At 41.3% G+C, this 25,794-nt stretch overlaps 2 protein-coding genes across 2 annotated transcripts; one reads left to right on the top strand and one right to left on the bottom strand.

Annotated features, from left to right (window-relative positions):
- Positions 1-205: 205 nt before the first annotated feature.
- LOC132654165 (basic salivary proline-rich protein 1-like) lies at positions 206-2,370 on the bottom strand. The gene is made up of 2 exons (XM_060383422.1): positions 2,265-2,370; positions 206-1,341 (listed from the first exon to the last, which is right to left on the bottom strand). The coding sequence occupies exons 1-2, from the start codon at positions 2,368-2,370 to the stop codon at positions 206-208; spliced, it is 1,242 nt and encodes a 413-aa protein (XP_060239405.1).
- Positions 2,371-17,220: 14,850 nt separating this feature from the next.
- On the top strand, positions 17,221-19,972 carry LOC110542903 (basic salivary proline-rich protein 2). The gene is made up of 2 exons (XM_060383421.1): positions 17,221-17,284; positions 18,963-19,972. The coding sequence occupies exons 1-2, from the start codon at positions 17,221-17,223 to the stop codon at positions 19,970-19,972; spliced, it is 1,074 nt and encodes a 357-aa protein (XP_060239404.1).
- The last annotated feature ends 5,822 nt before the right edge of the window (positions 19,973-25,794 follow it).

Raw genomic sequence — 25,794 nt, 5'->3', positions numbered from 1 at the left:
TCCCTCGTACTCACAATACTTTGAGGCATATACAAAACATAAATACAGTACCAGAGAATGTCCAAGTGGTAATGAGACCCCAAAATATGTAATATCAATGTGTGTAAAGTTGAGTAAGTACCTACTGGTTTTTGCAAAACTATAGAAGTTATGATGTTTCAGGAAGAATAAACTCAAATCCTACCTGATAGTGTATCCTTGATTATTAAGGGCGCTGGCCCTGGAAAGGTCCCTGTGGTCTGCCTCCTTGAAAAGGTGGTGGTGGTCCTTGCTGGTTTCCAGGCTGAGGTGGTCTGTTAGGCTGTCCTCCCTGTAGTGGTGGGCCTTGCTGGTTTCCAGGCTGAGGGGGTCTGTTGGGCTGTCCTCCCTGTGGTGGTGGGCCTTGCTGGTTTCCAGGCTGAGGGGGTCTATTAGGCTGTCCTCCCTGTGGTGGTGGGCCTTGCTGGTTTCCAGGCTGAGGGCGTCTGTTGGGCTGTCCTCCCTGTGGTGGTGGGCCTTGCTGGTTTCCAGGCTGAGGGGGTCTGTTGGGCTGTCCTCCCTGTGGTGGTGGGCCTTGCTGGTTTCCAGGCTGAGGGCGTCTGTTGGGCTGGCCTCCCTGTGGTGGTGGGCCTTGCTGGTTTCCAGGCTGAGGGCGTCTGTTGGGCTGGCCTCCCTGTGGTGGTGGTCCTTGCTGGTTTCCAGGCTGAGGGGGTCTGTTGGGCTGTCCTCCCTGTGGTGGTGGGCCTTGCTGGTTTCCAGGCTGAGGGGGTCTGTTAGGCTGTCCTCCCTGTGGTGGTGGGCCTTGCTGGTTTCCAGGCTGAGGGCGTCTGTTGGGCTGGCCTCCCTGTGGTGGTGGTCCTTGCTGGTTTCCAGGCTGAGGGGGTCTGTTGGGCTGTCCTCCCTGTGGTGGTGGGCCGTGCTGGTTTCCAGGCTGAGGGGGTCTGTTAGGCTGTCCTCCCTGTGGTGGTGGGCCTTGCTGGTTTCCAGGCTGAGGGCGTCTGTTGGGCTGGCCTCCCTGTGGTGGTGGGCCTTGCTGGTTTCCAGGCTGAGGGGGTCTATTAGGTCCCTGGCCTCCCTGTGGTGGTGGGCCTTGCTGGTTTCCAGGCTGAGGGGGTCTGTTGGGCTGGCCTCCCTGTGGTGGTGGGCCTTGCTGGTTTCCAGGCTGAGGGGGTCTGTTAGGCTGTTGGCCTCCCTGTGGTGGTGGGCCTTGTTGGTTTCCAGGCTGAGGGGGTCGGTTCTGTTGCTGGCCTCCTTGCTGGAGTGGGCCTTGCTGAGGACGGTAACCTTGGTTGGGAGGAGGTCCTTGGGGGAAACCTGCAACAGGTGATCTGTGATGAGGGCTCTGATATGAAGTCTTATGTTCTATATTGTTACATTACAAGAGACAATAAGCTTAGTGATAAAACACCCTCTTATTGTTTATTAACTACTCAATGCTTTCCTATAGTACTGTCTACAAATTTGTCAATCACGCTCATAATCACTCACACCTAGTCTTTTTTCTCTTAATTTGTATATTAATTTATAATTAATTTTAATATATTATAATCATAATATATTATAATTAATTATATTCTATATTATTTATGCATTGTATATAATTTATTATATATTATTATACATTATATTGTAATTAATTTATATATTACAATTATGTATCATTAATTTATACATTAATTTATAATTTATAAATTAATTTATAATTAATTTATATATTAATTTATAATTTTATCTTAATTTATATATTGATAATATCAGACGTTGCATCTTAATGCTTGGAACTAGCATTTGAAGTCCTAGACAATAAAATTTCCAGCATTGTCTCCATGCTCCATGGACAAGAGCATAGCAAAGGGATAGGATTTTTCAAATTAATTATTTGACTATCTTACCCAGATAGTGATCCTACATCCTAACTTTCTTCTGTTCTACATTCACTAAAGTAAGATGTCTATTATCCGATGATTACATCATTACAATATCTTCACAGCTAGACTTCCTGCTGCCAGCCTTCCTATGTTTGAAACTTCACAACATAAAGAGATGATTCTAGAAATCTAGCATCACCTTGTCATCATTCTGTTTAAGCATTTAATCACATTTTAATTGCACATGGCAGCACCCAACTCCTTGATGTAGAATGAGGATGCAAATGTCCTACCTTGCTCCTGATTCTACAGTCCTCCTTTTCTGCTAATCCTCACATCTCTCTGCAAAAACCAGTAGTGCCATGTGTTCTCTTACCCACAAGCAGATTCAATGAACCAATAACCATGTGTTCTTACCTTCATTGAAGCGCTGAGCAGAGCTCAGGGTGAGCAGCGCTGCGGTCAGCAGGATCACCAGCATCTTGAGGAAGGCTCTGGCGTTTCTTCCGAGTCTGTGCTGCATGCATTGTGATAGCTACCTTTATAAGACAGAGCGAAAGAATAGTGCCTTTGATCCTCATGCTGGTGACCTCAGATCTGACAAAACAGGATACACTGCATCCTTGGTTCCTCTTTGAGACTCATGCCAGGTGACAATGCATGAGACATTGGCAGTGAGACTTGGGCAAAGAGTTGAAGCATAACCATGCCATCATTCCTGATATTAGAATTTTGCTATTATGTGAATTTCACTGTATGTGGTGTGCAGTTTATATGTGTGCTTATGTTTGTACCCACTGATATTTCTACAAAATGAAGATGCTTCATATCTTCAGGTCTCATTTTTACCCACAGACCATCAATCATACTGTGATTATGGATGTGGTATTTAGTTAAGATTTTCTTGATTATAGAGCTCACTTTTGTTTGAGTAAGATTCAATTCTGTCAACTTTAACCTACTCAGGACCAGAAAGATGGCCCAAAATTTCTTATTTCCAAATGTGGAATATTTGGTGCTTTGGATTACCAAAAGTGTTCTACTCTTCTCTCTCTCTCTCTCTCTCTCTCTCTCTCTCTCTCTCTCTCTGTGTGTGTGTGTGTGTGTGTGTGCTGTGCATTTGTTTACATGCAAATAGTAAAGCATGTGGTGGTCAGAAGACAACTTTGGCTGTAGGTTCTCAGATGCATCCTTCCACCTTTTATTTGGGACTGACCATCTCATTATCCTGAAACTGCCAAGTTGGGAAGCTGTTTGGCTAGCAGTTCTCCAGAGAGCCAACTCTCTCCATCTTCCATCCCAGCATTGCTCGTGTTTTAGCACTGTGTGCTGTCACCTGGCTTTTTACGTGGGTTCAGATGGATCAGATTTTGTGTTTTCACACTCAGGGGGATTCTAAAGGATCGGAACTTGTGTTCTTATGCTCACAAGGCAAGCACTTTACTCACTAAGGCATCTCAAGCTCTAAAATATTCTATTCCTGTTAACAAAACTACTCTAAAAAAATGCTGTTTTGTTCAACAGGTTTTGTTCAACACTGCAAAACAAAGACAAAATTCCTTGTCAAACCCATGCTATTTCATGTCTCAGATTTTCCCAGCTAAATATCTTCCCAGAATGTTTCAGGAAATTGGGCTCCTAACCTATCCCATTTAGGAGATGTTTTTACTCACTGTCAGTCACAACTATGCATTAGTATAAGGCAGTTTGATACTCCTTTAATTTTTTAATCATATTACACATGCTCTCACTTGTAGTCTGATCCTAGACTGCTTCCTTAGAGCGGTCCTCAATGTAGAACATTTTTGTTTTTACTACATGATAATGAATTCCTTTGTAACATCTGTCTTAATCCAGACTGTTGCTATTATAAATTGTTCACCATTTTCCTTCTGTTGTTTCTTACTGTGAAACTAGAATTTTTATACATTACAGGATTAATTTCCATAACACTCCAAATCATAATCTCTTCTATTCTTCAGTATTTTGCTCTTGCTCTATTTTTTATTTAAAATTTGGTAACAAGATGCCATTACATCTCCAGACAGCTGTTGTATGTGATAATAGGCAACTCACCTTCATTTAAAACAGAAGTTTGTTAACCTAGGCAGCTGTTCTTGTCACATCAGCCTTGTATCAATCTTCTGTCATTGTTTATTTGGGTGCAAAATTCATTTCAATTTCTGAGTTGTTTTGTCAAGGGAATAAAGTTGGGACAAGCCGTTGTAGTGGAAATCCACAGCAGTCTCCTTTTCGTGGATAAATGTGCCCTCCTCCACATATAAATACCTGTTATATGCAAAACTACAGGAAAGTTTTCTCAGTAGGGATTTTCCCCAGTGGCCTTAGAAAGAGATAGATTAAGATTTGGGAACTCTGCCTGGCTATACGGAAATCTAATAAGCTTTGTCATTTGGCTTCATTTGATGTAGGGTATAGTTCCTTGGTCCTAGAAGGCCCCTTAGTTTATTACCATAACTGTCTCTGATTCTGCAGACCCTGCATGGGCAGAGTAACAGGACATGAGTCACCCACATTGTGACTTATGGTTAATCTTCATGTAAGATACACGAGGCAGCAGTGAGGACCATGCCCACCTGGGGGTAGGTCCAGAAGTGACATCTTAGGGAAAAGTCATCCTTTCCCCAGGCTAATTGTACTAAATATCACCTAGCTAGTGCCCTTTTCCTGACCTTCTTCAGTGTCAACAAAGTGTGAAAGAGGTTAGTGAGTGCATCACAAAAGAAAAATAGCCTCCATGAGCAGAGGTGACAGAAGACCTAAGAACAAACAACATCACTTAAAAGGGACTCTGTGAAGCCAGGATTAAAACAGTACCAAGCTCCAAGGTAAATTATGTGCAATGAAGTCCTTAGACATCCACTTGTCTTATAATATGGATCCAATACCTGGCATCCACCTAGTAGTTCTTGATTTCTATACACTGAAACCTGTGGTCCTCATATTGGTTCAGTATGACCGCCCTAATATTTACAGTTCAGAGTAGCAGAAAAATCAGGTTTGGAGACTTTGAGCACAACAAAAAGGTAGAAACTGGATCAGCCACTTCTTCACGAATTCCAACCAGTAGCCACAATAGAGGTTTCTGTGTGCACATCCTTCAGTAGTGTTTTCCTGTGAGCACACATGATCTCTGTTTTTATTGTTAAATTTATCATTTTAACATATTTGAGAATTTACAAGGCAAGTATTGATTTTACTTCATTTCTGCCTCTTCTTTCTTTATAAGAATACAAGTCAGTCTTATCTCCATTTCTCACCCCATGCGGTAACCAAGACCCTTACACAGCTGCCAGAAAGACCTTGGCTATTGCCATTAGAGGCTCTAATCTCCTAAGCCAAGGGAGTGCAGTGATGAAGCCTGCATTCTGCCTCAGGGCCAAAAAACCAGAGAAACTTCATGTCTACTGTGCCTGTAAAGTGGGGAGACTCCTATAAATGCAGTGGCTAGGGTCTCCCCAACTGTTCTTCCATTCCCCGGTCCTAGAGCCTACCAATGCCTAGCATGTAATCATCAGTCTGGTGGATCCTGCCTGAGCTTTAACCCTGCTGTTACTTCTCTCCCAATTGGAACACATGACAAAAGACAAAATGAACAGATCCCTAGTAACTGTGATGGAGGCAGAGTATCTCTTTAATTGCATCCACAAAGAAAAAGATTCAGCTAACAAACGCATTGATTTTATCTATTTAAGCTCTCATGAAAGTTTCTTTTACAAGGGGCGGGGAACCTGTTCTTGAGGTCTCCTTTGAGCAGGAGCTCCCATTTGTAAAACCTAGGTCTGAACAGGGAGTGAATAATATCATATGGCTCAAATTTTATCACCTCCTGTCAAAAGAGTGGAAGATAATATTTGAACTGGCAAAGCTGTGGCAGAGCCACATGAACTACTGACACCTGGAGGTTCTGTGGCAGTGGAAAAATCTGCCTCCAACTGACAGACAGAATGATCTGAGGCAGCTGTGTTGCTACAATGTACCCCAGTTCTATGGCCGCCTGCCTGAGTCTAAAACCATGAAGGTATTTAATAGAATGTTGCTGCACTGTGTCTTTACCATCCTGAGGCCATGCCAGGAACAAGCAAGGGGAAATAAAATAAAAAAGACAAGCTGGCTTGTGAGAAACAAGCTCTAGTCCTCACACATTTCCCTCGGGATCGGCCCATATTAGAAGAGCTGTGTGTTTAAAACTCTTCCACCTGGAAACAGGATTTTCAGCCTTTTACTGAACTAGCAGGCTATGAATCCTCCCACTGATCAGTCTGCCTATCCTGCCACCAGCAGGTCAGAGAAGGGAAAACTAATCCTGAGGACCAAGGTCTTCTGGGCTGGAAGCAGAGCAGACCCAGGAGAGAAGAGAGGAATGAACAGTTTTCATGGTCTTGAGGAGGTCAAGAGACGCTGAGTGACCAGAAATATTCCTGTGAAATTGATCGACCAGTCATGTCCATTGTTACAGATGCCCCCAGCCATGATTGAAACACATGTGCTCACACACACGCACACACACAAGCGCACACAAACCCATCTAGGGAAGATACATGCAGCAGTACTAAAGAAGGCAGTTTCAGGAGCAGCAACTGGTCTGACTCTTAAGGAAAGGGTGGCTGACTGCACAGACGTTAAGCAGCTGGGGCTTCCGATAATTCTATCACCTTCCCGTAGACTCCAAAGTGCAAAAATCACTGGTTTTGTGATTCTTTTTATTTTAATTTTATTAATTACAGTTTAATCACTTTCTATTCCCCCTGTACCTCGTCCCTTCCTCCCCTCCCAATGCCATCCTCCCTCTTCACCGCCCATGTCCCTCTCCCAGTCCACTGAAAAGGGAGGTCTTCCTCCCCTTCCCTCTGATCCTAGTCTATCAGGTCTCATCAGGAGTGGCTGCATTGTCTTCTTCTGTGGCCTGGGAAGGCTGCTTCCCCCACTCTGGGGGAGGTGATAAAAAAAATAGACCAATCAGTTCATGTCAGAGATAGCAGAGATAGTCCCTGTCCCAGTTACTATGGAGGCCACTTGGCTACTGAACTGCCATAGGCTATCTCCGTGCAGGGGTTCCAGGCCATCTCCATGGGTGGTCCTTGGCTGGAGTATCGATTTCAGAAAACACCCCTGTGCCCAGACTTTTAGGATCTGTTGCTGTCCTTGTGGAGCTCCTGTCCTCTCCAGGTCTTACTGTATCCCACTTTTTTTTTTTTTTTTTTTTAAGATTCCCTGTACTCTGCCCAAAGTTTGGCTTTGAGTCTCAACATGTGCCTTGATACCCGGCAGGGTAGAGCCTTTCAGAGGCCCTCTGTGGTAGGCTCCTGTCCTGTTCCCTGTTTTCTCCCTCCTCCGATGTCCATCCTCTTTGCCTTTCTGAATGGGGATTGAGCATCTTAGCCAGAATCCTCATTCCTGATTAGCTTCCTTAAGTGTACATCTTTTAGAAACTTGTACAAACACTCTGGAAATCAATCTGGCGCTTTTTCAGACAGTTAGGAATAGTACCTCCTCAAGATCCAGCTATACCACTGCTAGGCATATATCCAAAAGTCACTAGGTATACAACAAGGACATTTGCTCAACCATGTTTGTAGCAGCCTTATTTATAATAGCCAGAAGTTGGAAACAGCCCAGATGCCCCTCAGTTCAGGAATGCATACAGAAATTGTGGTACATCTACACAATGGAATATTACTCAGCGATAAAAAAAAAAAAAAAAAAAAAAAGGATATCATGAAATTTGCAGGTAAATCATGGGAACTGGAAAAGATCATCCTGAGTGAGCTATCCCAGAAGCAGAAAGACTGACAGGGTATATACTCAGTCATAAGTGGATACTAGACATATAATATAGGATAAACATACTAAAATATGTTTTTGTAGTTCTGCACACATGTTGTTTGTCTCATATTTCACTAGGCTTATATGGTCTTTGAGTTACTGAAGAGCATTCACCAGAGCAAAAAGCTATGTATGTGAAAACACTAGCAACGCAGCAAACATTCTTCAGTTGAGGAATTCATGGTATCTACATATGTCTGAATCTGGAGAAGGATTCATACATATGTAGAAACAGGGATTATTTTGCATTTCTGACACATATGCCTCCATCAACAATTGTGTGTGTGAACGCAACTTGTTTTTGCCTCCAGGTTATATTTGTCTCAGGAAAATTAACTTCTCACCAGTTTTTTTTTCCTCAGTACCTTAACACTGGTATTGCTTTATTGGTGTAAGGCAATGGCCCACTACAATCTTCTCTACTGTGTCATTAACCCATCTTGGGACTTTAGCCTAGTGTTTCCATTTATTTCCTAGTTACACTACAGAGAGAAATGCATCCTCTGTCACCTCAGTACTGGTGAAACCACATAACATCCATTTACAAGCAGTCCGCCTTGAGTCTTGACACTAATTTTTATGAGGAACATTTAGAAACAGGTTTTTTTTTAATTGATTTTTTTTTTTTTACTTTACATCCTGATGGCAGTCTCTCCTGGTCCTTCCCTCCCACCTTCTTCTCCTCTATCCGCTCTCTTTCTCCTCAGAAAAGGAGAGTCCTCCCTCATACCAACACACCCTGGCACAAGAACATCAAGTCTCATCAGTACTATGTACATCCTTGTCCACTGAGGCCAGACAAGGCAGCCCAGCTAGGGGAAAGTGATGCAAAAGAAGGCAACAGGGTCTATGTCAGAGACCACACCCCTGCTTCACTTGCTAGGAGACCCACATGAAGACCAGGCTGCCCATCAGGTTCATATGTGATGGGGTCCTAGGTCCAGTCCATGCAAGCTCCTTGTTTAGTACTTCAGTCTCTGTAAGACCCCATGGGCCTAGTTTAGTTGATTCTGTTGGTCTTCTTGAGGAGTTCTTATCTCCCTCATCTCCTTCTACCACTCACCACCCCACCCCCCACCCACACATGCTCTTCCACCAGCCTCCTCTAATGTTCCATATCTCTATCTAATGTTTGGCTGTAGGTCTCAACATCTGTTTCAATCCACTGTTGGGTGGAGACTCTTGGAGGACAGTTACACTAGGCTCCTATCTGCAAGCATAGCAGAGTATCATTAATAGTGTCAGAGGTTGGCTCTCTCCCATGGGGTGGGGCTCAAGTTGGCCCACTCATTGCCTTGACCATTCCCTCAATCTCTGCTGCATTTTATTTTTATCTCTGCACATCTTGTAGGCAGGGTAAAATTTGGGTCAAAAGTTTTGTGGGTGTGTTGGTGTCCCCCTCCTATACTATAAGTCCTGCCTGGCTAGGAGGTGGCCACTTCAGTCTCCATGTTCCCCACTGCTAGGAGTCTCAGCTAGAGTCATCCCTAGATCCTCCCAAGAGCCTACCCTGTCACAGGTCTCCAGAAATATCCCTTCTCAGTTTCCCTTCTCTCTCCCAGCCCTTTCATCTATCACTCCTGTTTTCCCCACATCTGATCTCCACCCTTTCCCCACCCCCTGACACATGTTCTCTCACCCAGTTCCTTCTCTTCATCCACTTCCAAAGTCTATTCTATTTCCCTTCTGACTGGGATTTGACCATCCTCCCTTGGGCCCGCTTTGTTACTTAGCTTCTTTGGCTTTGTGGACTGTAGTATGGTTATCCTGTACTATATGGCTAATATCCACTTATAAGTAAGTTCATATCATATCTATCTCTCCGAGTCTGGGTTACCTCATTCAAGATGATATTTTCTATTTCTATATTTCCACCCATGTGCCTGCAAATTCATGTTTTCCTTGTTTTTAATAAATGAGTAGTATTTCATTGTGTAAATGTGTCACATTCCTTAAAATCCATCTTTCAGTTGAGGGATATCTTGGTTGTTTCCAGTTTCTGTCCATTATAAATAAAGCTGCTATGAACATAGCAAATGTCCTTGTTGTGTGGTGGAGCATCTTTTGGATATTTGCCAAGGAGTGGTATAGCTGGGTCTTGAGGTAGAGCTATTCCCATTTTCTGAGAAAGCACCAGATTGATTTCCACATTGGTTGTACAAGTTTGAACTCCCACCATCAATAAAAGAGTGTTCCCCTTATTCCACATCCTCTCCAGCATGTGCTATCACTTGAGTGTTTGATCTTAGCCATTCAGACAGGAGTAAGATATAATCTCAGAGTTGTTTTGAATTTTATTTTCTTGATGACTAAGAATGTTGAGCATGTCTTTTAAAAAAAACAAAAACCATCTTACCAAAAGCAATCTACAGATTCACAACAATTTCCATCAAATTCTAACATAATTCTTTACAGATCTTGAAAGAGAAATTTTCAGTATCATACAAGAAAAAAAAAAATCCCAGAGTAGCTAAAACAATCCTGAACATTAAAAGAACTTCTGGAGGGATAACCATCCATGAATTCAAGTTGTACTACAAAGCTATAGTAATACAAACTGCATGGTATTGGCATAAAAATGAACTGGCTGCTCAAAGGAATCTAATTGAAGACCCAGAAATAAACCCACAAACCTATGGTCACTTAAGAAGCCAAAACCACACAATGTAAAAAGGAAAGCATTTTCAACAAATCGTGCTGGCCTAACTGGATATCTGTATGCAGAAGAATGCAAATAGATCCATATTTATCTCTCTGAACAAAACTTGAGTCCAAGAGGAACAAAGACCTCAACATAAAAATAAAATCACTAAATCTAAAAAATGAAATATTGGGAAATAATCTTGAAAGCATTGGTATAGGAGACAACTTCCCCAACAGAACACCAACAACCAGATAGTCTCTTTATAAACAGATCTCCGTTTCTATATTGAAACCGTCTTTTTTATCTTTTTTAATTTAAAAACTACTATTTTCTCATAGGTGTACAATAAGACTGAAGTATAATGTGTGGGTTTTACAAATGCTTTAGTAGCTGATAAAATTTTATATTTACAAAATTAATGTATTACATTGGCCCAAATAGTTCTATATTTTGAAAAAAGTTCAAACGGAAAAAACAAACAAACAAAAAAAATTAGGATACAAGGGTATTCTATCAACAAGGGTAAAACAAAGGCTTTATTTTTATTAAATGATCTCTAAAAATAATGGTACTTCTGACAATAGTCCTATTCTGAGGTTTTGACATTATAAGTTCAACATAGGAACTAAATGAATGAGGAAAAAGAAAACGTAGCCTTCATACCTCTTAAAACATTCTTTGTTAATGACATCCACTTTCTCATATTGTACAAGATTTAGGAGTAATTTTGTATCACATTGTACTTCCAGGGGTGCCTAGTTAACCATTTTTACGATGTGCACCTATGTGCCTCCTTCAGTAATGTCCACAGCAGCAGACCTTATGATCAAGGTTTTTCTCTCTGTTTTAGCAATCTCTGTAGATTATGCCAGTTTCCAAGTAGGAATTAAACTAGTCTTACTTTCAAACATGAGCTTCATCAGTTCCCTTTAAAACTGTCAGCGTGTTGCATTCAAGACATAATGCTGATGGTATCTCTCTCCAAAAATCCAGTAAGTTTCGCCAAGTAATTCATCACTAGATCTAAATTTTATACCATAGTGTCTAAATAATCACATTTCCCTCACACGCCCAATTCATCTCTCTCTCTGTGTCAGTATCTCTCTCTCTCTGTCTATCTTTCTTTATTTAGTTCCTTTCTATTTCCCTCTCTACCGTAGTGATTTTAAAAACAAATCTTGTCCACCATTTGTCATTATAAATACATTAGTTAGTCTCTGTATTGTATAGTCTTTCACCTTCTTAACTATCAAATCACAGCTATTAAACAAATAATTAGCATATAACAGTAGAAAGTATGTACATCCTGAGCCATACAGCTTCCTATATTATTGGCTACCTTTATGAAAGCTTTGTTGTGAGGATTGGTTCTATGTGTGTGTGTGTGTGTGTGTGTGTGTATATATATATAATACATGCCAGTATAAATTTTGTTCATATATATTTGACATATACATGTATATTTGTATATATATATGCATGTGTGCATAAATATATTTTATATATGTATATATTAAATATATGTACAAATATATATCATCATTTATAGTTCTTACCATATATAAATATATGGTATACAGATATGTGGTAAAAATATATTGATAAAGATTATATGTTATTACTGGGGAATATGTATCAAGTAAAATTTTAAGGACAAAGGCTAGGAAGGAATAGACAAAAATTATACAAAAATTCAAAGTGAAGTTTAATTATTAAAAATGGCCATCTTACCAAAAGCAATCTACAGATTCAATGCAATGCCCATCAAATTACCAACACAATTCTTTACAGACCTGGAAAGAAAAATTCTCAACTTCATATGGAATAACAAGAAACCCAGAATTGCTAAAACAAACCTCTACAATAAAAGATCTTCTGGAGGTATCTCCATCCCTGATCTTAAGCTGTACTATAGAGCAACAGTTTTAAAAACTGCATGGTACTGGCATAGAAACAGAATGGTGGATCAATGGAACCGAACAGAGGACCCATAAATAAACCCACACACTTACAGACACCTGATCTTTGACAAAGATGCCAAAACAATTCAATTATTAAAATATGAATATACATTTCCTAATCATATCCTCAAATTATTATTTGACTATATTATATTATGTTTATTATTGGGATGGTATAATTCTAATCTTTCTCCTAGGTCAGAATGATCTCCTGCAGTTCACTGACTGAAATGTCAGGTTTGTCCACATCATCACTTTTTGTTTTTTGGTTTTCCTAGTAAACATCACTTTAGATATTGAGGCAAAGCAGAGCTTGTAAAGTTAACAAAGACTGTTTCCTGAGACAATCCGAGGGTTAAAATGTCTCCCAGAGTCAGAGTAGCACCTGACTGTGGAGAGACAAAGGTATGATGCATACATGTTATCTTGAGAACAGGGAAGATGTTAGTGGGTTGCAAGCCATATAGTGCTGTGCTTTCCATCGAAAGGTTCTCTGTTGCAACTTAAATAATGATAGTAGATAAGGTAGGCAATAAGTGTGTTATAAAGCTTGGCAGAAGACTCTGCCCTCACAAAGAGACTTAAGAGGCAACGAGTAAGTGTTCTGCAAATGATTATATTGTCATACACCCTGAAAATGGATTCACATGGATTTGTTAGTGACAGTAATTCAAAAAGAATGAGTATCCTGAAGTGATGTCAATTTTGGAAATTCAGAAAACAAAGATCATTGGGGAAAAAAGACTGAAAGGTAGTACGGAACACAATGTGTCTTGTTACTCATGGTGATCCGGTAGAATCAATAAGGTCCAATATCTCAGGTAGAAGCTGTGTTTGGAGGCTCCAGCTGTGGCCAAGGTGATTAAATTCAGGACATCAGTGCGGGGATTCCTGCTGAAACTAAAAGTAGCTTTCCCATAAAAATAAGATAAAATACTGTTGGACATTGACCTGAAAGACTTTCTAAAGTATGATAGAGACACACACCCAAGTTCATTACTGCCATCTTCACAATAGCTAGGAAACAGAACAACATTAGGGAAGACATTAGGTGTCCATCAGCTACTGAATGAATAATGAAAATGTGATGCATATACACAATGGAAATATATTCAGAAGTAAAGGAAAATAAAATCTGCAGAAGAGAAATTATACAGGTAAACATGATACTGAATGGGAAGAAGAAAAAGAAACAGCCCATGAAGAGAAATAAGGAGTTCTCTCTCTTAAGAGGCTCATAATTTTAAAAGGTTTTTTGTTTTGTTTGTTTTGGTTTTTGTTTGTATTTATGTTCAAATGTAAAGAGAGAACAGAAAGATTAAAACAGGCTCTATTGGAGAGGTCTGTCTGAAATGGAGCAAATAAGAGAAATTGTATAAAAGAATTTGGGGCATAAATTTGGGAAGATAATGTTTAATATATAATATTTTTACTTACTTTTTGAGACCTTCATGCATGTATTAATATCTTTTGATCATATTCATATTGAATCGCTTCTTATAGTTCTCTACAGATCCTCAACATTTCCCTTTCCCAACATCATGTCCTCACATTCTTTTTTTTTTTTTAATTCCAAAAAAGTCTAATTGCTGTTGCCTATATTCTAGTGGGTGTGAGGCCATGCACTGGAGAAGAGGTAAGTTACCAGCATCAACACCTGCAAAGAAAACTGAAGTTCCCTCCCTTAGCAACCACCAAGGGGCAAAACACACTCAGCTAAGGAGGGAACACTGTGAACCTTCCGCCATCCACTCAGACTGGATTGATCTTATCCAAGTCTCTTGCAGGTAACCACAACTGCTATGAGTTCAGTCAAGATTGGTGAACACTAGGCTGCTACAGTCCTGCTGAAGGCATTAAGCCCACCCTCAGCTCTTCTGTACTTTCTGTCTCTGAGAGTCTGATGAGCTCACAGGTGATATTTTTCTTTCATGATGTACTAATATCTTTCACACATTGATGACACTGAGAAGGTCAGGAAAATGTCCTGAGCTGAGTGATATTTGAAAGAATCAAGTGCTGTGTTCCAGGATTCAACAAGTCAAGGGCAAGGTTGAATTCTAACCAAGACTGTCAACACTCAGTGCTAGGACACTGCAAAGGCCTCAACTGTTCATTTCTGTGACCATCTGGACAGGACAACTTATCTTCAGGCTCCCTTGCTGTGACATCTCTATGGATACAGGATACTGTTACACAATATGCTATGCTGATGGAGAGATCTGTCAGGTGTAAGAAACTCCTGTTTCCCATAAATCAAATGAAAATGGGGGAAACAGCTTCGCTTTTAGCATAATCAAGGAAGATTGGTCCACTGCAAATAAAGTCCCTGGAGGAGAAAGTTCCAGTATAATAATGAGATATGTAACCTTGGCGCTGGCCATCCTGTAGGGATGTATGTAGAGTATCTTACATTCATACTCCATTTATGAGAGAACTTTTCCACCTGATCCTCTCAAATAAGGTGTAAAAGGCCAGATTGACATTCACATGCATGGCACAGAATCCAGGGACCTACAATGCAAATAGAGCCACAAATTAAGTTCATCTGTTGCATGGCACTCTCTGCCTTCCCTCCACTTAAACAGACCTCAAAGACCACAAGCCCTATACTAAATTTAAGGAACACACCCCTAAATTCAGTAGAAATGCTGGGTTGAAAGATGGTCACAACCTAAGTATTTGAAGAAAAGGATGTGAAAGACACTTCTAGATATAAAAATAAGGGCATGATTAAAAGGAAGTAGGAAATATTAGGGATAAAAGAAAATCTATGGGAAATAGAGCATCTTCTTAGCATATATTGAAACAAAACAGATCAGATTTATTTGTAAAAGCCAGAATCTGGAAACAACCTTAATGCACCTCAATGAAGGAATGGATACAGAAATTGAGGCATACTTACACAATGACATACTACTCAGCAATTAAAAACAAGGAAATCATGAAATTTGCAGGCAAATGAATGGAAGTAGAAAAGATTATCCTGAGTGAGGAAACCCAGAAACAGGAAAACATGCATGGTTTGTACTCATTTAGAAGTGGATGTTAGCCATATAATATAAGATAACCATACTAAAATCTACAGACTTAAGAAGCTACACACCCTAGGGAGGATGCTGAAATCTCATTCAGAGTGGCAAACAGGATAAACACCAGATGCAGTGGAAGACAGAGAACAGGAGGGGAGCTTACTTTAGAGGGTCCTCTGAAAGACTCCACCCAAAAGGGGATGGAGGCAGTTGCTGAGACTCACAGCCAAAATTTGGGCAGAGCATAGGGACTCTAATAGAAAAAGTGGGGGTATAGAAGAAAACAAAGGAGACAGGAGCTCCTAAAGAAGACCATCAAAGCTAAAAATTCTGAGACCAGAAGGTCCTGCAGAGACTGATCCACCAAACAAAAACCATGGATGAAGAGGACCTAGACCCCTGCTCAGATGTAGCAGCTCAGTCTCCATGTAGGTTCCCAACTAAGGGGAGCAGGGGCTGCCTCTTTCATGAACTCTGCTGCCTGTTCTATGATCACTTCCAGGCTGGTGATGCATCCTTGCCAGGTGCCAGAGCAAGGGGATCCAGGTGGTCCTGATGAGACTTGACAAGCTGGAGGCAGATGGCAGGGGGAGGAGAACCCCTCAGTTCAGTGGATTAAGAGAAGAAATGGGAGGTGGGAAGAAGAAGGGAGGGGGGATTGAGAAGAGTTGAGTGAGGAGGCTATAATCAAGATATATAATGAATAAATTGTAAAAAATAAAAAAGAAAATAAAAAACTTCAGAAACATGAGACATAAATAATGAAAAGTAATATAGATGCTTAACTGGCACACATTTTGTACATGCTTAATTTGAAGAAAAAACTAAAAGAGTTCTCTTCAAATGCGTGAAAAACTGTCCAAGAATAAGATAAAATATAAAAATAGAAGACAGACTCATAGTGAAATATATAGAAAGTGTCTTCAAAAAAAGAATCTTGAGATGAAGTGCAATCAGAAAAGTCCATAGAAACTATGGTGACCATCTTCCCAAGGACTTATCCTATTACTGACTCTAAAAAAGATAACTGTATTATGCAGTCGACCATGGGGGGGGGGCAATAAGCAGATGGTTATATTCAACTCTGTGATTGAAGTTTTAAGCAATTTGAATTGAACATTTTGTAAAATAGGGTTGTCTATGTGTCTTAGAAATGTAAAATGGTAAGATGACTCACCAAGAGTTTACAGATACCTATAAATCCCATGTGGGTTGTGTGGCCACTTCTTGGACTTTAGTGATGTTTTCAGTCATCTGTTTGTACTAGTCAACATTCCTGTAACTGAGTTAGATCAAGAGAATGCTGGGCAGTCTTGCTGAGGCCTAGCCAGCTAGGGATTCCAAGTATGGTGTCATAACACATTCAAATTTGTAAATGAATGGTCTCAACACCATCAGTCTTAACTAACCATAACACATATAGGGACACATATAAGTGCTAGAGTTTAAGCCATAATACTCATGAAAGACTTGACCATTTCCGATCATCTATTGATCGCTGCTGACAATATAAACACCTGTGTGCATACTACTCCTGCTCCTAATCCACAGTGATTTACAAATACTCTAGGCAAATAGGATGAAATCATATCATGATAGTCTTTCACCTTCATTCTGGACTATTCTCTTGCATGTGATTTCTTTCAAATTTACTCTAATCATTTGTTGTACCATTTAGAAAGGGATGCCGGCACCTCTGCCCTCCCTCATCCTGCTGGGCAAAAGTCCCAGTGTAGTGTCAGGCATGCAAGATTTCCTGGTTTTTTAAGTAGGAAATAACGTGGTATGGAATTCAAAGGTGCCATTCTTCTGCTCCTCCTTATAAAGGCAGCTAGCTGCCCTGCTTCTTCTACCACAGGCTTGGGAGAAAGTCTAGAGCCTCCGCCAAGATGCTGGTGGTCCTGCTCACAGTGGTCTTGCTGGCCCTGAGTTCTGCTCAGGGACCAGGTGAAGGTATGAGAATATGGGTGTGGGTGCTGTGACTCCACGTGAAGAACAGGAGACAAAACTGCCTAGGAGGCAGACACGGCAGGGAGGAGGACAGGAGATGAGGGGTAAATGAGGCCGGGGAGTGTTGACGAAAAGGAGAGGCTGCAGCAGTTAGAAGAGCGTGTGTATGGCAGTAGTCTTGGTGTACAGTGTATTAAGGGAAGATGACAGAGAGAATAGCCAAGAAAATAATGAAATTGAAACTTTTGCCCAGAGAAGCTGAAACATCTTTTCAATTTTCAGTTTTATCCACCTTCCTATAATGTTCCAATGTGTTATCGGAGTGTGTTTAATGTTTTATCCAAATGATTATCCTTACTTCTTTTCTTTTGAGAGGACATAGAAGTAGAGGATCAGAATTTACTAAATAAGGACAACAGATGGATATTTTAAATTATTGATATCAATAGATAGACCCACAGATAGATGACTTATCAGTATAAGCAATATGATTCTAGAAAAATCAGGAGGACCAAAAGGGAATTTTATGTTGCGAGTTAGTGGTTGACATGCCACATAACAGCCACCATGGAGGCTACAAATTTCTGCTATCTGATCAGTTCACAGACAGTGGCTAACACTTCCAATTCAGTTAGGGGGTGACATACTGTGGCTGAAATCCCTTGCTTCCTATAGGATGCTTGCTGCTTTGGTGAACCCACTCTGGGTCTATCCTTTGCTTCATTTCCCATTTGTGAGCAAACTTCCACACCAATATCAGGCAAATACCAACACGTCTTCTATCACTCTCCCTTTCTGGCTTTTAGTAAGGAGAACATTTTAGTTGTTGTTGTTTTAATTCTACAATACATTACTCTCACTTTTACTTTTAGTAATTACTGAATGTAAGTTTCAGAAAGGTTCACAGAAACATTCTCCAGCCTAGACACAAATGACCATTATTGGGGAGGACAAGAACTTGAAGGAGACAGAGGTGTGGCTTCACTGAAAATAGGGGCACTTTACCTTTTCTACCACACAGGAGTGTTTGTTAGGACCTGAAACTTAGATGCAGTGTCTTCATTATGACTCTTCTCTAGTACCAAAAGCTCCTCCATCTTTTCCTTTACTCCATGTTTCCTCTGTTGCAGCATTTGATGTCAGCAAAGAAAAGTGCACAGATATGTTAGTGTCTCTTTTCTCTGTGCCTCAGTACTCATATAATGTACTGGGCCCTTAGCTTATACCCTTTACAGAATTTATTCAGTAAATAGTGTGTGGACTGTAACTTTTGGACTTTTCTTACCCCTGCTAATATTCCTCAACCTGATTCCAGGATTCCAAGCTAGCTGTTTTAGGTTTAACATGGAACTTAGTGCCTTGACTTGGATTCACAAAAAGCCCATTGTTTTCCAAAATATAATTGAAACAGAACCGCCGCGTGTGAGTTAATGTCTTTGTTTTACTTTTATCTGAGGAAACTGCTTCTGAATATTTTGTGTAGTTTATATATTGTGTGTAGTTTCACGTCATCTAAAGTCCATGGCTTAAAAAGAGCTCTTCATAAAGAAAGAAGACATAAGGAAGGTTGCTATTAAATAGGAGGCTTATGGAAAAGAAACTGTGTGAAAATGTCATTGAGATGAAGGAGAACAACATCAGCTCTTACCAAGCTCATTTATTGTTTGCTTTAATCACTTAGAATTTCAGAACCTAAACCAGATCTTCAATCAGAGACCACCTCCTCCAGGATACCCACAAAGACCTTCTGGTAATGGAAATCAAGGTGTTGCTCCTCCTCAAGAACCACCACATGGAGGAAATCAGCACCAAGGTCAACCCCCTCCATCTGGAAACCAGCAAGGCCCACCACCACAGCAGGGAGGCCAGCCTAACAGACCCCCTCAGCCTGGAAACCAGCAAGGCCCACCACCACAGGGAGGCCAGGGACCTAACAGACCCCCTCAGCCTGGAAACCAGCAAGGCCCACCACAGCAGGGAGGCCAGGGACCTAACAGACCCCCTCAGCCTGGAAACCAGCAAGGCCCACCACCACAGGGAGGCCAGGGACCTAACAGACCCCCTCAGCCTGGAAACCACCAAGGACCACCACCACAGCAGGGAGGACAGCCCAACAGACCCCCTCAGCCTGGAAACCAGCAAGGACCACCACCCCAGGGAGGACAGCCCAACAGACCCCCTCAGCCTGGAAACCAGCAAGGCCCACCACAGGGAGGACAGCCCAACAGACCCCCTTTCCCTGGAAACCAGCAAGGCCCACCACCACAGGGAGGACAGCCTAACAGACCACCTCAGCCTGGAAACCAGCAAGGCCCACCACCACAGCAGGGAGGACAGCCCAACAGACCCCCTCAGCCTGGAAACCAGCAAGGCCCACCACCACAGGGAGGACAGCCCAACAGACCCCCTCAGCCTGGAAACCAGCAAGGCCCACCACCACAGGGAGGACAGCCTAACAGACCACCTCAGCCTGGAAACCAGCAAGGCCCACCACCACAGGGAGGACAGCCCAACAGACGCCCTCAGCCTGGAAACCAGCAAGGCCCACCACCACAGGGAGGACAGCCCAACAGACCCCCTCAGCCTGGAAATCAGCAAGGCCCACCACCACAGGGAGGACAGCCTAACAGACCCCCTCAGCCTGGAAACCAGCAAGGTACACCACAATCTTCCCAATGGGACAGACCATAGGGACCACCCCCTCTGGGATGGGGTCCTCAGTAACCTAGAATTCAGTGACAGGTATGACTCCCTTGTGTCCCCTGGTGGGATGTGGGGGGCTTCTTTGTTTCTCAGAGTTTACAACCAGCTAACCTAAGCATGTAGAACTGACATAGTCTTGGACTCAATTTCAAATATTTTCATTAAACATTAAATGATTTATCTATGAGAGAAAATTATTTAGAGGAATATCCCCTCCAAATTTTTCTATTTCACAATCATTGCATGTTTTGTATTCTTCTCTCAAGAACACTCGTTTTTGTTTGTTTGTTTGTTTTCCCTGAGGTCCACTGCCTCCTTGCTTAGACTCATGCGAGTTCATTCAGATACACAGATCTCATCATGATTTTTTTCATGATATGTTATGTATGTTTGACATGTCAAGTCCTCTCTGTAACACGCCTTCATTGTTTGTTTGTTTTGCAGAAAGTGAGTAAGAAGAAGATGTCTTCCTTACAAGCTCTCCCACGGGCTCAGCAGGATCAGAACTGTATCTTCACTACATTAATAAAGTAATCCCATGCAACTTCTGATTGTTGCCCTTCTTTCTGGGTCTTCTTGAACCTGGAATTCCAGGGATGACAATAAGCTGGGAACACCAGTACTCTCTCATGGCCTCTTTCAGCAAGAGAAATGAGGAAAGTTCTCTCTCACGGCCTCTTTCAGCAAGAGAAATGAGGGAAGAGAAGGGAACTTCTCATTTGCCCATATGTCAGGTACCAGGCACAAGCGTTCCACTCTTTACTCGGCTGGTCCCTACAACATAATAGATTTTTACATTTATTTCCACATTTTTAAATATGAGCTCATAATTTTGGTAGACTAGGAACACAGAACAAAGTACACAGAACACAGAACAAACCTTACCATATGCTGAGGAATCTTGGAAATCTTTAGCCAGGTGTGGTTGAAGGGACTCTGGACAGCATGAACTCAGCAAGCATAGTTCTGGCAGGCCTTGCCCTTCTCCCCCATTCCCTCTGCCTTGCTAAAAACTTTTAGATTGTATCCCTAAATCTAGCCACCAAGGTCTATTCCCTCATTTGGCCCCTTCCTACCCCCGAGGCTGACTACCAAGAGTCTGTCAGCCAAGTGACAATCTGTTGAAACAAAGATTGACTAGAGAGAGAGAAGTTGAAAATGCCCACTATTGGGGAAAGAGGCAGAATTCCACAGTGAAAGTCCTTCAACTGCAATTGACCAATAAATTTTCAGCTACAAAATCATCAGAACTTATCATGCCATTCTTTTAAATGACATCTATAAAATGTATATTACAGTTTGTTTATATAGTCCAAATTAACGTATAAAGAAAGACTTATGCCTTCGTTACTTTATCAGAGAGCAGAGACTCCTCTTTAATTGAACTGTGCTTGGTGCACAGTTCACATATATATTAACGAAGAAGTGGATAATACCTTTGAAAGTTTATATGTTTCAGAGCATCTGGACAGACACACACAATGAGACATGACAAGAATCTTCTATGTTCCTACCTCACAAATAGCCTCAATAACTGTTTCCTCAAAAGCATACATCCAGGGACAGTTTCAAAATGGACATCTAGATCATTCAGCATCCCAGACTATCCCAGTCAGGACCTTACTTAATCCCTAAAGTTTCTCAGCATCCAGATTATGGACAACAAGTATTACAGCTAGCTTTCTTAAGATTGGATAATATCCCAAATTTCTTGGGTCCTCCAAAAAAAATGACACCCCAAATCAGCAGGAAGCACATTTGAGAGAACTATACTACATTCCCAAGAAGTTGGGGTGGATGGATTTTGTTCATTCTATGGGTGATGAATGATTATTGTCATTTTAAGGTGGTTGGTTATAGAAACAATAAGAAAAATGATAGATTATTGGATGTACTTTTAGAGCAAAAAGAATTAATAAGCCAAAAAAATTTACCTCAGTATGGATTTTTGCATTTTAATACAAATTTAATATATTTTTGTTATGACATACTAAGGTATTTCATCTATGTAATTATTAAAAATGTAATGTTAGGTTCCAGTCATTTTGAAAGCTGTGATTTCAAACTCTTTAGGAAATTCAGAGATGCAAATTAGCAGTCAATCAAACTCATAATCACGTTAGATACTAGTTTATTTAAGTACAAAAATGTTTCCTAGTTTGAGCAGCTAATAAATACAAAGAGAAAATTCAGATATACTACAGAAGATAGAGAAATAGAGATAGAGATACAGAGAGAAGGGGTTTGAATAAGGAGTTTAAAGATATTTATTAAGATTATTTTATTTTTTTATTTTAATTATTAGTTACATTTTATTAACTCTGTATCCCACTCCCTCATTCCCTCCAAATCCCACCCTCCCTCCCTCATCTCCTCCCTGCCCCTTTCCAAGGCCACTGCTTGGGGAGGACTTCCTCCCCTTTAATGTGATTCTGTGTTATCAAGTATCTTCGGGACTGGCTGCAAAGTCCTCCTCTGTTGCCTAGCAGGACTGCTCCTCCCTTGGGGGGTGGGGAGGTCAAAGAGTCTGCCATTGAGTTCATGTCAGAAATGGTCCCTGTTCCCCTTACTGTGGAAAAGCCAATTGGTTAATGAGCTACCATGGGATACATCTGAGCAGAGGTTCTAGGTTATATCCATACATGGTCCTTGGTGGAGTGGTAGTCTCAGAAAAGACCCCTATGTCCAGATATATTTGGTCCTTGTGGAGCTCCTATCCTTTCCATGTCATACTACCTCCTCCTTCTTTCATATGATTCCCTGCACTCTGCCAAAGGTTTTGTTATGAGTCTTAGTATCTGCTTTGATACACTGCTAGGTAGAGTCTTTCAGAGACCCTCTGCAGTAGGCTCCTGTCCTGTTCCTTGTTTTCTCCTACATCCAATGCTCATCCCATTTGTCTCTCTAAGTGAGGATTTCACCTTACACCCATCAAAATGGCTAAAATAAAAAACTCAAATGACAACACATGCTGGAGAGGTTGTGGAGAAAGGAGGACCCTCCTCCATTGCTGGTGGGAAAGTGCCAGATTGGAAGTCAATTGACTTTCTCAGACAATTAGGAATAGTGCTTCCTCAAGACCCAGCTATACCACTGCAAGGCATACACCCAAAATTTCCTCAAGCCATGTTTGTAGCAGCTTTATTTGTAATAGCCAGAACCTGGAAATAACCCAGGGGTACATCAACGGAGGAATGCATACGAAAATTGTGGTATTTGCACACAATGGAATACTACTCAGCAATCAAAAACGAGGAAATCATGAATTTGCAGGCAAATGGTGGGATCTAGAAAAGATCATTCTGAGTGAAGTATCCCAGAAGGAGAAAGACAAACATGGTATATACTCACTTATATAGACCTATAAGATATGATAAACATAATGAAATTTATTAAGAGTTTTTGATAATGAGACAGGTCTGCTCCTTGCAGCACCCTCATTCTCCTTAAAGGAACGTCAAAGAAACTTCATATGGAGATTGCTTCATAAGTGGCAAGTAAGCCATTGGGCAAGAAAATGCCCGTATTTCAACTGTAAACAGAGTACTGTCGACAGTAGATGGATGGATACAGGGAATTTGACTGCCAAGCTTTGCAGACAATTCAAATTTCTTGCATTCATCACTTCCTGGTTTTCCCTGCATTACCACTGTCTCCAGACCACTGAAAGGAGTTCTGGTACCACTTACATGGCCTGGCCTCCTAGAGCTCCCTGTAAAGTCTGGGTATGAGTTTTTGTGACCCCAGAACCTTGTGTTTGGCATGCCTACAAAACAAGTATCACATGTACATTGCAAGTTCAGCTTTCAGGTCAAGGGCCCTAAGGCCATAAGGCCATAGCTGTGAAATCTTTTCATGTTCCAGAACGCGAATCTGGGAAATACTTTGATAAGTGATCATCTAGGCACAATACCCTGACATTGCTCTGTTTAAGGAAAAGTGTTTTGTATCATTTCACATCTCTGTGCTCTTGATCCTGTTAAGGGTGATTCCCAGCCATTCCCTGAAATATTCTCCAGCTATCTTTCTTCAGTCCAAATGCATAGCATTTGGTTTCTTTGTTTTATTATCATTTATTACAATTTATTCAATTTGTATCCTGGCTGTGACCCTCCCCTCCCTCATCTCCTCCCATTTTACCCTCCCTCCCTTCTCTCCCCCTATGCTCCTCCCCTAGTCTACTGACAGGGGAAGTCCTTCTCCCCTTCTGTTTGATCCTACCCTATCAGGTCTTATCAGGACTGGTTGCATTGTCTTTCTCTGTGGACTAGCAAGGCTGCAATCCCTCCCCTCCCAGCCCAAGGGAGTTAATCAGAGAGCCTTTCACTGAGTTCATGCCAGAGAAAGTCCCTGCACCCCTTACTAGGGACCCCACTTAGAGACTGATTCTATGGGCTACATCCGAGCCAGGGTTTTAGGTCCTCTCCATGCATTGTCTTTGGTTGGAATATCATTGTCTTCAGGGCCCCCCAGGCTCAGTTTTTATGGCTCCCTTGGTCTCCTTTTGGAGCTCCTTTCCCCTCAAGGTCTTTCTATCTCCCCCTTCTTTCATAAGATTCCCTGCACTATGCCCAAAGTTTGGCTATACATTTCAGCCTCTGCTTTGATGCCTCAACCAGCAGAGTATTAGAGCCCGTCTGTGGTAGGTTCCTATCCTGTTCCCTGTCTTCTCAGGCTTCCAATGTCTATCACATTTGTCATTCTGAATGAGGATTGAGCATCTTCCCCAGGGTCTTCCTTGGTATTTAGCTTCTTTAGGACTACAGATTTTAGTATGTTTATCCTATATTATGTGGCTAATATCCACTTATGAGAAAGTATATGTCTTTCCGCTTCTGGGTTACATCACTCAAGATGATCTTTTCTAGTTCCCACCATTTGCCTACACATTTTGTGATTTCCTTGTTTTTAAGAGAGTAGTATTCCATTGTGTAAATGTACCACAATTTCTGTATCCATTCTTCTTTTGAATGACATCTAGTTTGTTTCCAGCTTCTGCCTATTACAAATAAAGCTGCTAAGAACATGGTTGAGCAAATGTCCTTACTGTATACTTGAGCATATTTTGGGTACATGCCTAAAGTGGAATAGCTGGATTGTGAGGTAGCATTAGTCCCCATTTTCTGAGAAAGTGCCAGATTGGTTTCCAAAGTGGTTGTACATGTTTACACTTCCACCCACAATAGAGGAGGGTTCACCTTTCTCCACATCCTCTCCAGCATGTGCTGTCACTTGAGTTTTTTATCTTAGCCATTCTGATGGGTGTAAGGTGAAATCTCAGGGATGTTTTGATTTTCGTCTCCGTGATGACTAAGGACATTGAGTGTTTCTTTAAGTGTTTCTTTGCCATTCGATATTCCTCTACAGAGAATTCTCCGCTTAGCTCTGTACCCCATTTTTTAATTGGATTACTTGGTTTGTTGGTGTTTAACTTCTTAAGTTCTTTATATATTGTTGATATTAGTCCTCTGTTAGATGTAGGATTGGTGAAGATCTGTTCCCAATCTGTAGGCTGCCGTTTTGTTCTGATGACAGTGTCCTTTGCTTTACACACACTTTTCTGTTTCATGATGTCTCATTTATTGGTTGTTGATCTTAGAGCCTGTGCTGTTGGTATTCTGTTCAGGAAGTTGCCTCCTATGCCAGTGAGGTCAAGGCTTTTCCCCACTTTTTCTTCTAACAGGTTTAGTATGTCTAATTTTATGTTGAGGTCTTTGATCCACTTAGACTTTAGTTTTGTGCAGGGTGATAAATATGGATCTATTTGCATTTTTCTATATGTAGACATCCAGTTAGACCAGCACCATTTG

The sequence above is a fragment of the Meriones unguiculatus genome, chromosome 5 (genome assembly GCF_030254825.1).
Source record: "Meriones unguiculatus strain TT.TT164.6M chromosome 5, Bangor_MerUng_6.1, whole genome shotgun sequence".
Lineage (NCBI taxonomy): Eukaryota > Metazoa > Chordata > Mammalia > Rodentia > Muridae > Meriones > Meriones unguiculatus.
The sequence above is the reverse complement of the archived record's forward strand: the minus strand, read 5'-3'. Positions and strand labels throughout refer to the sequence as shown.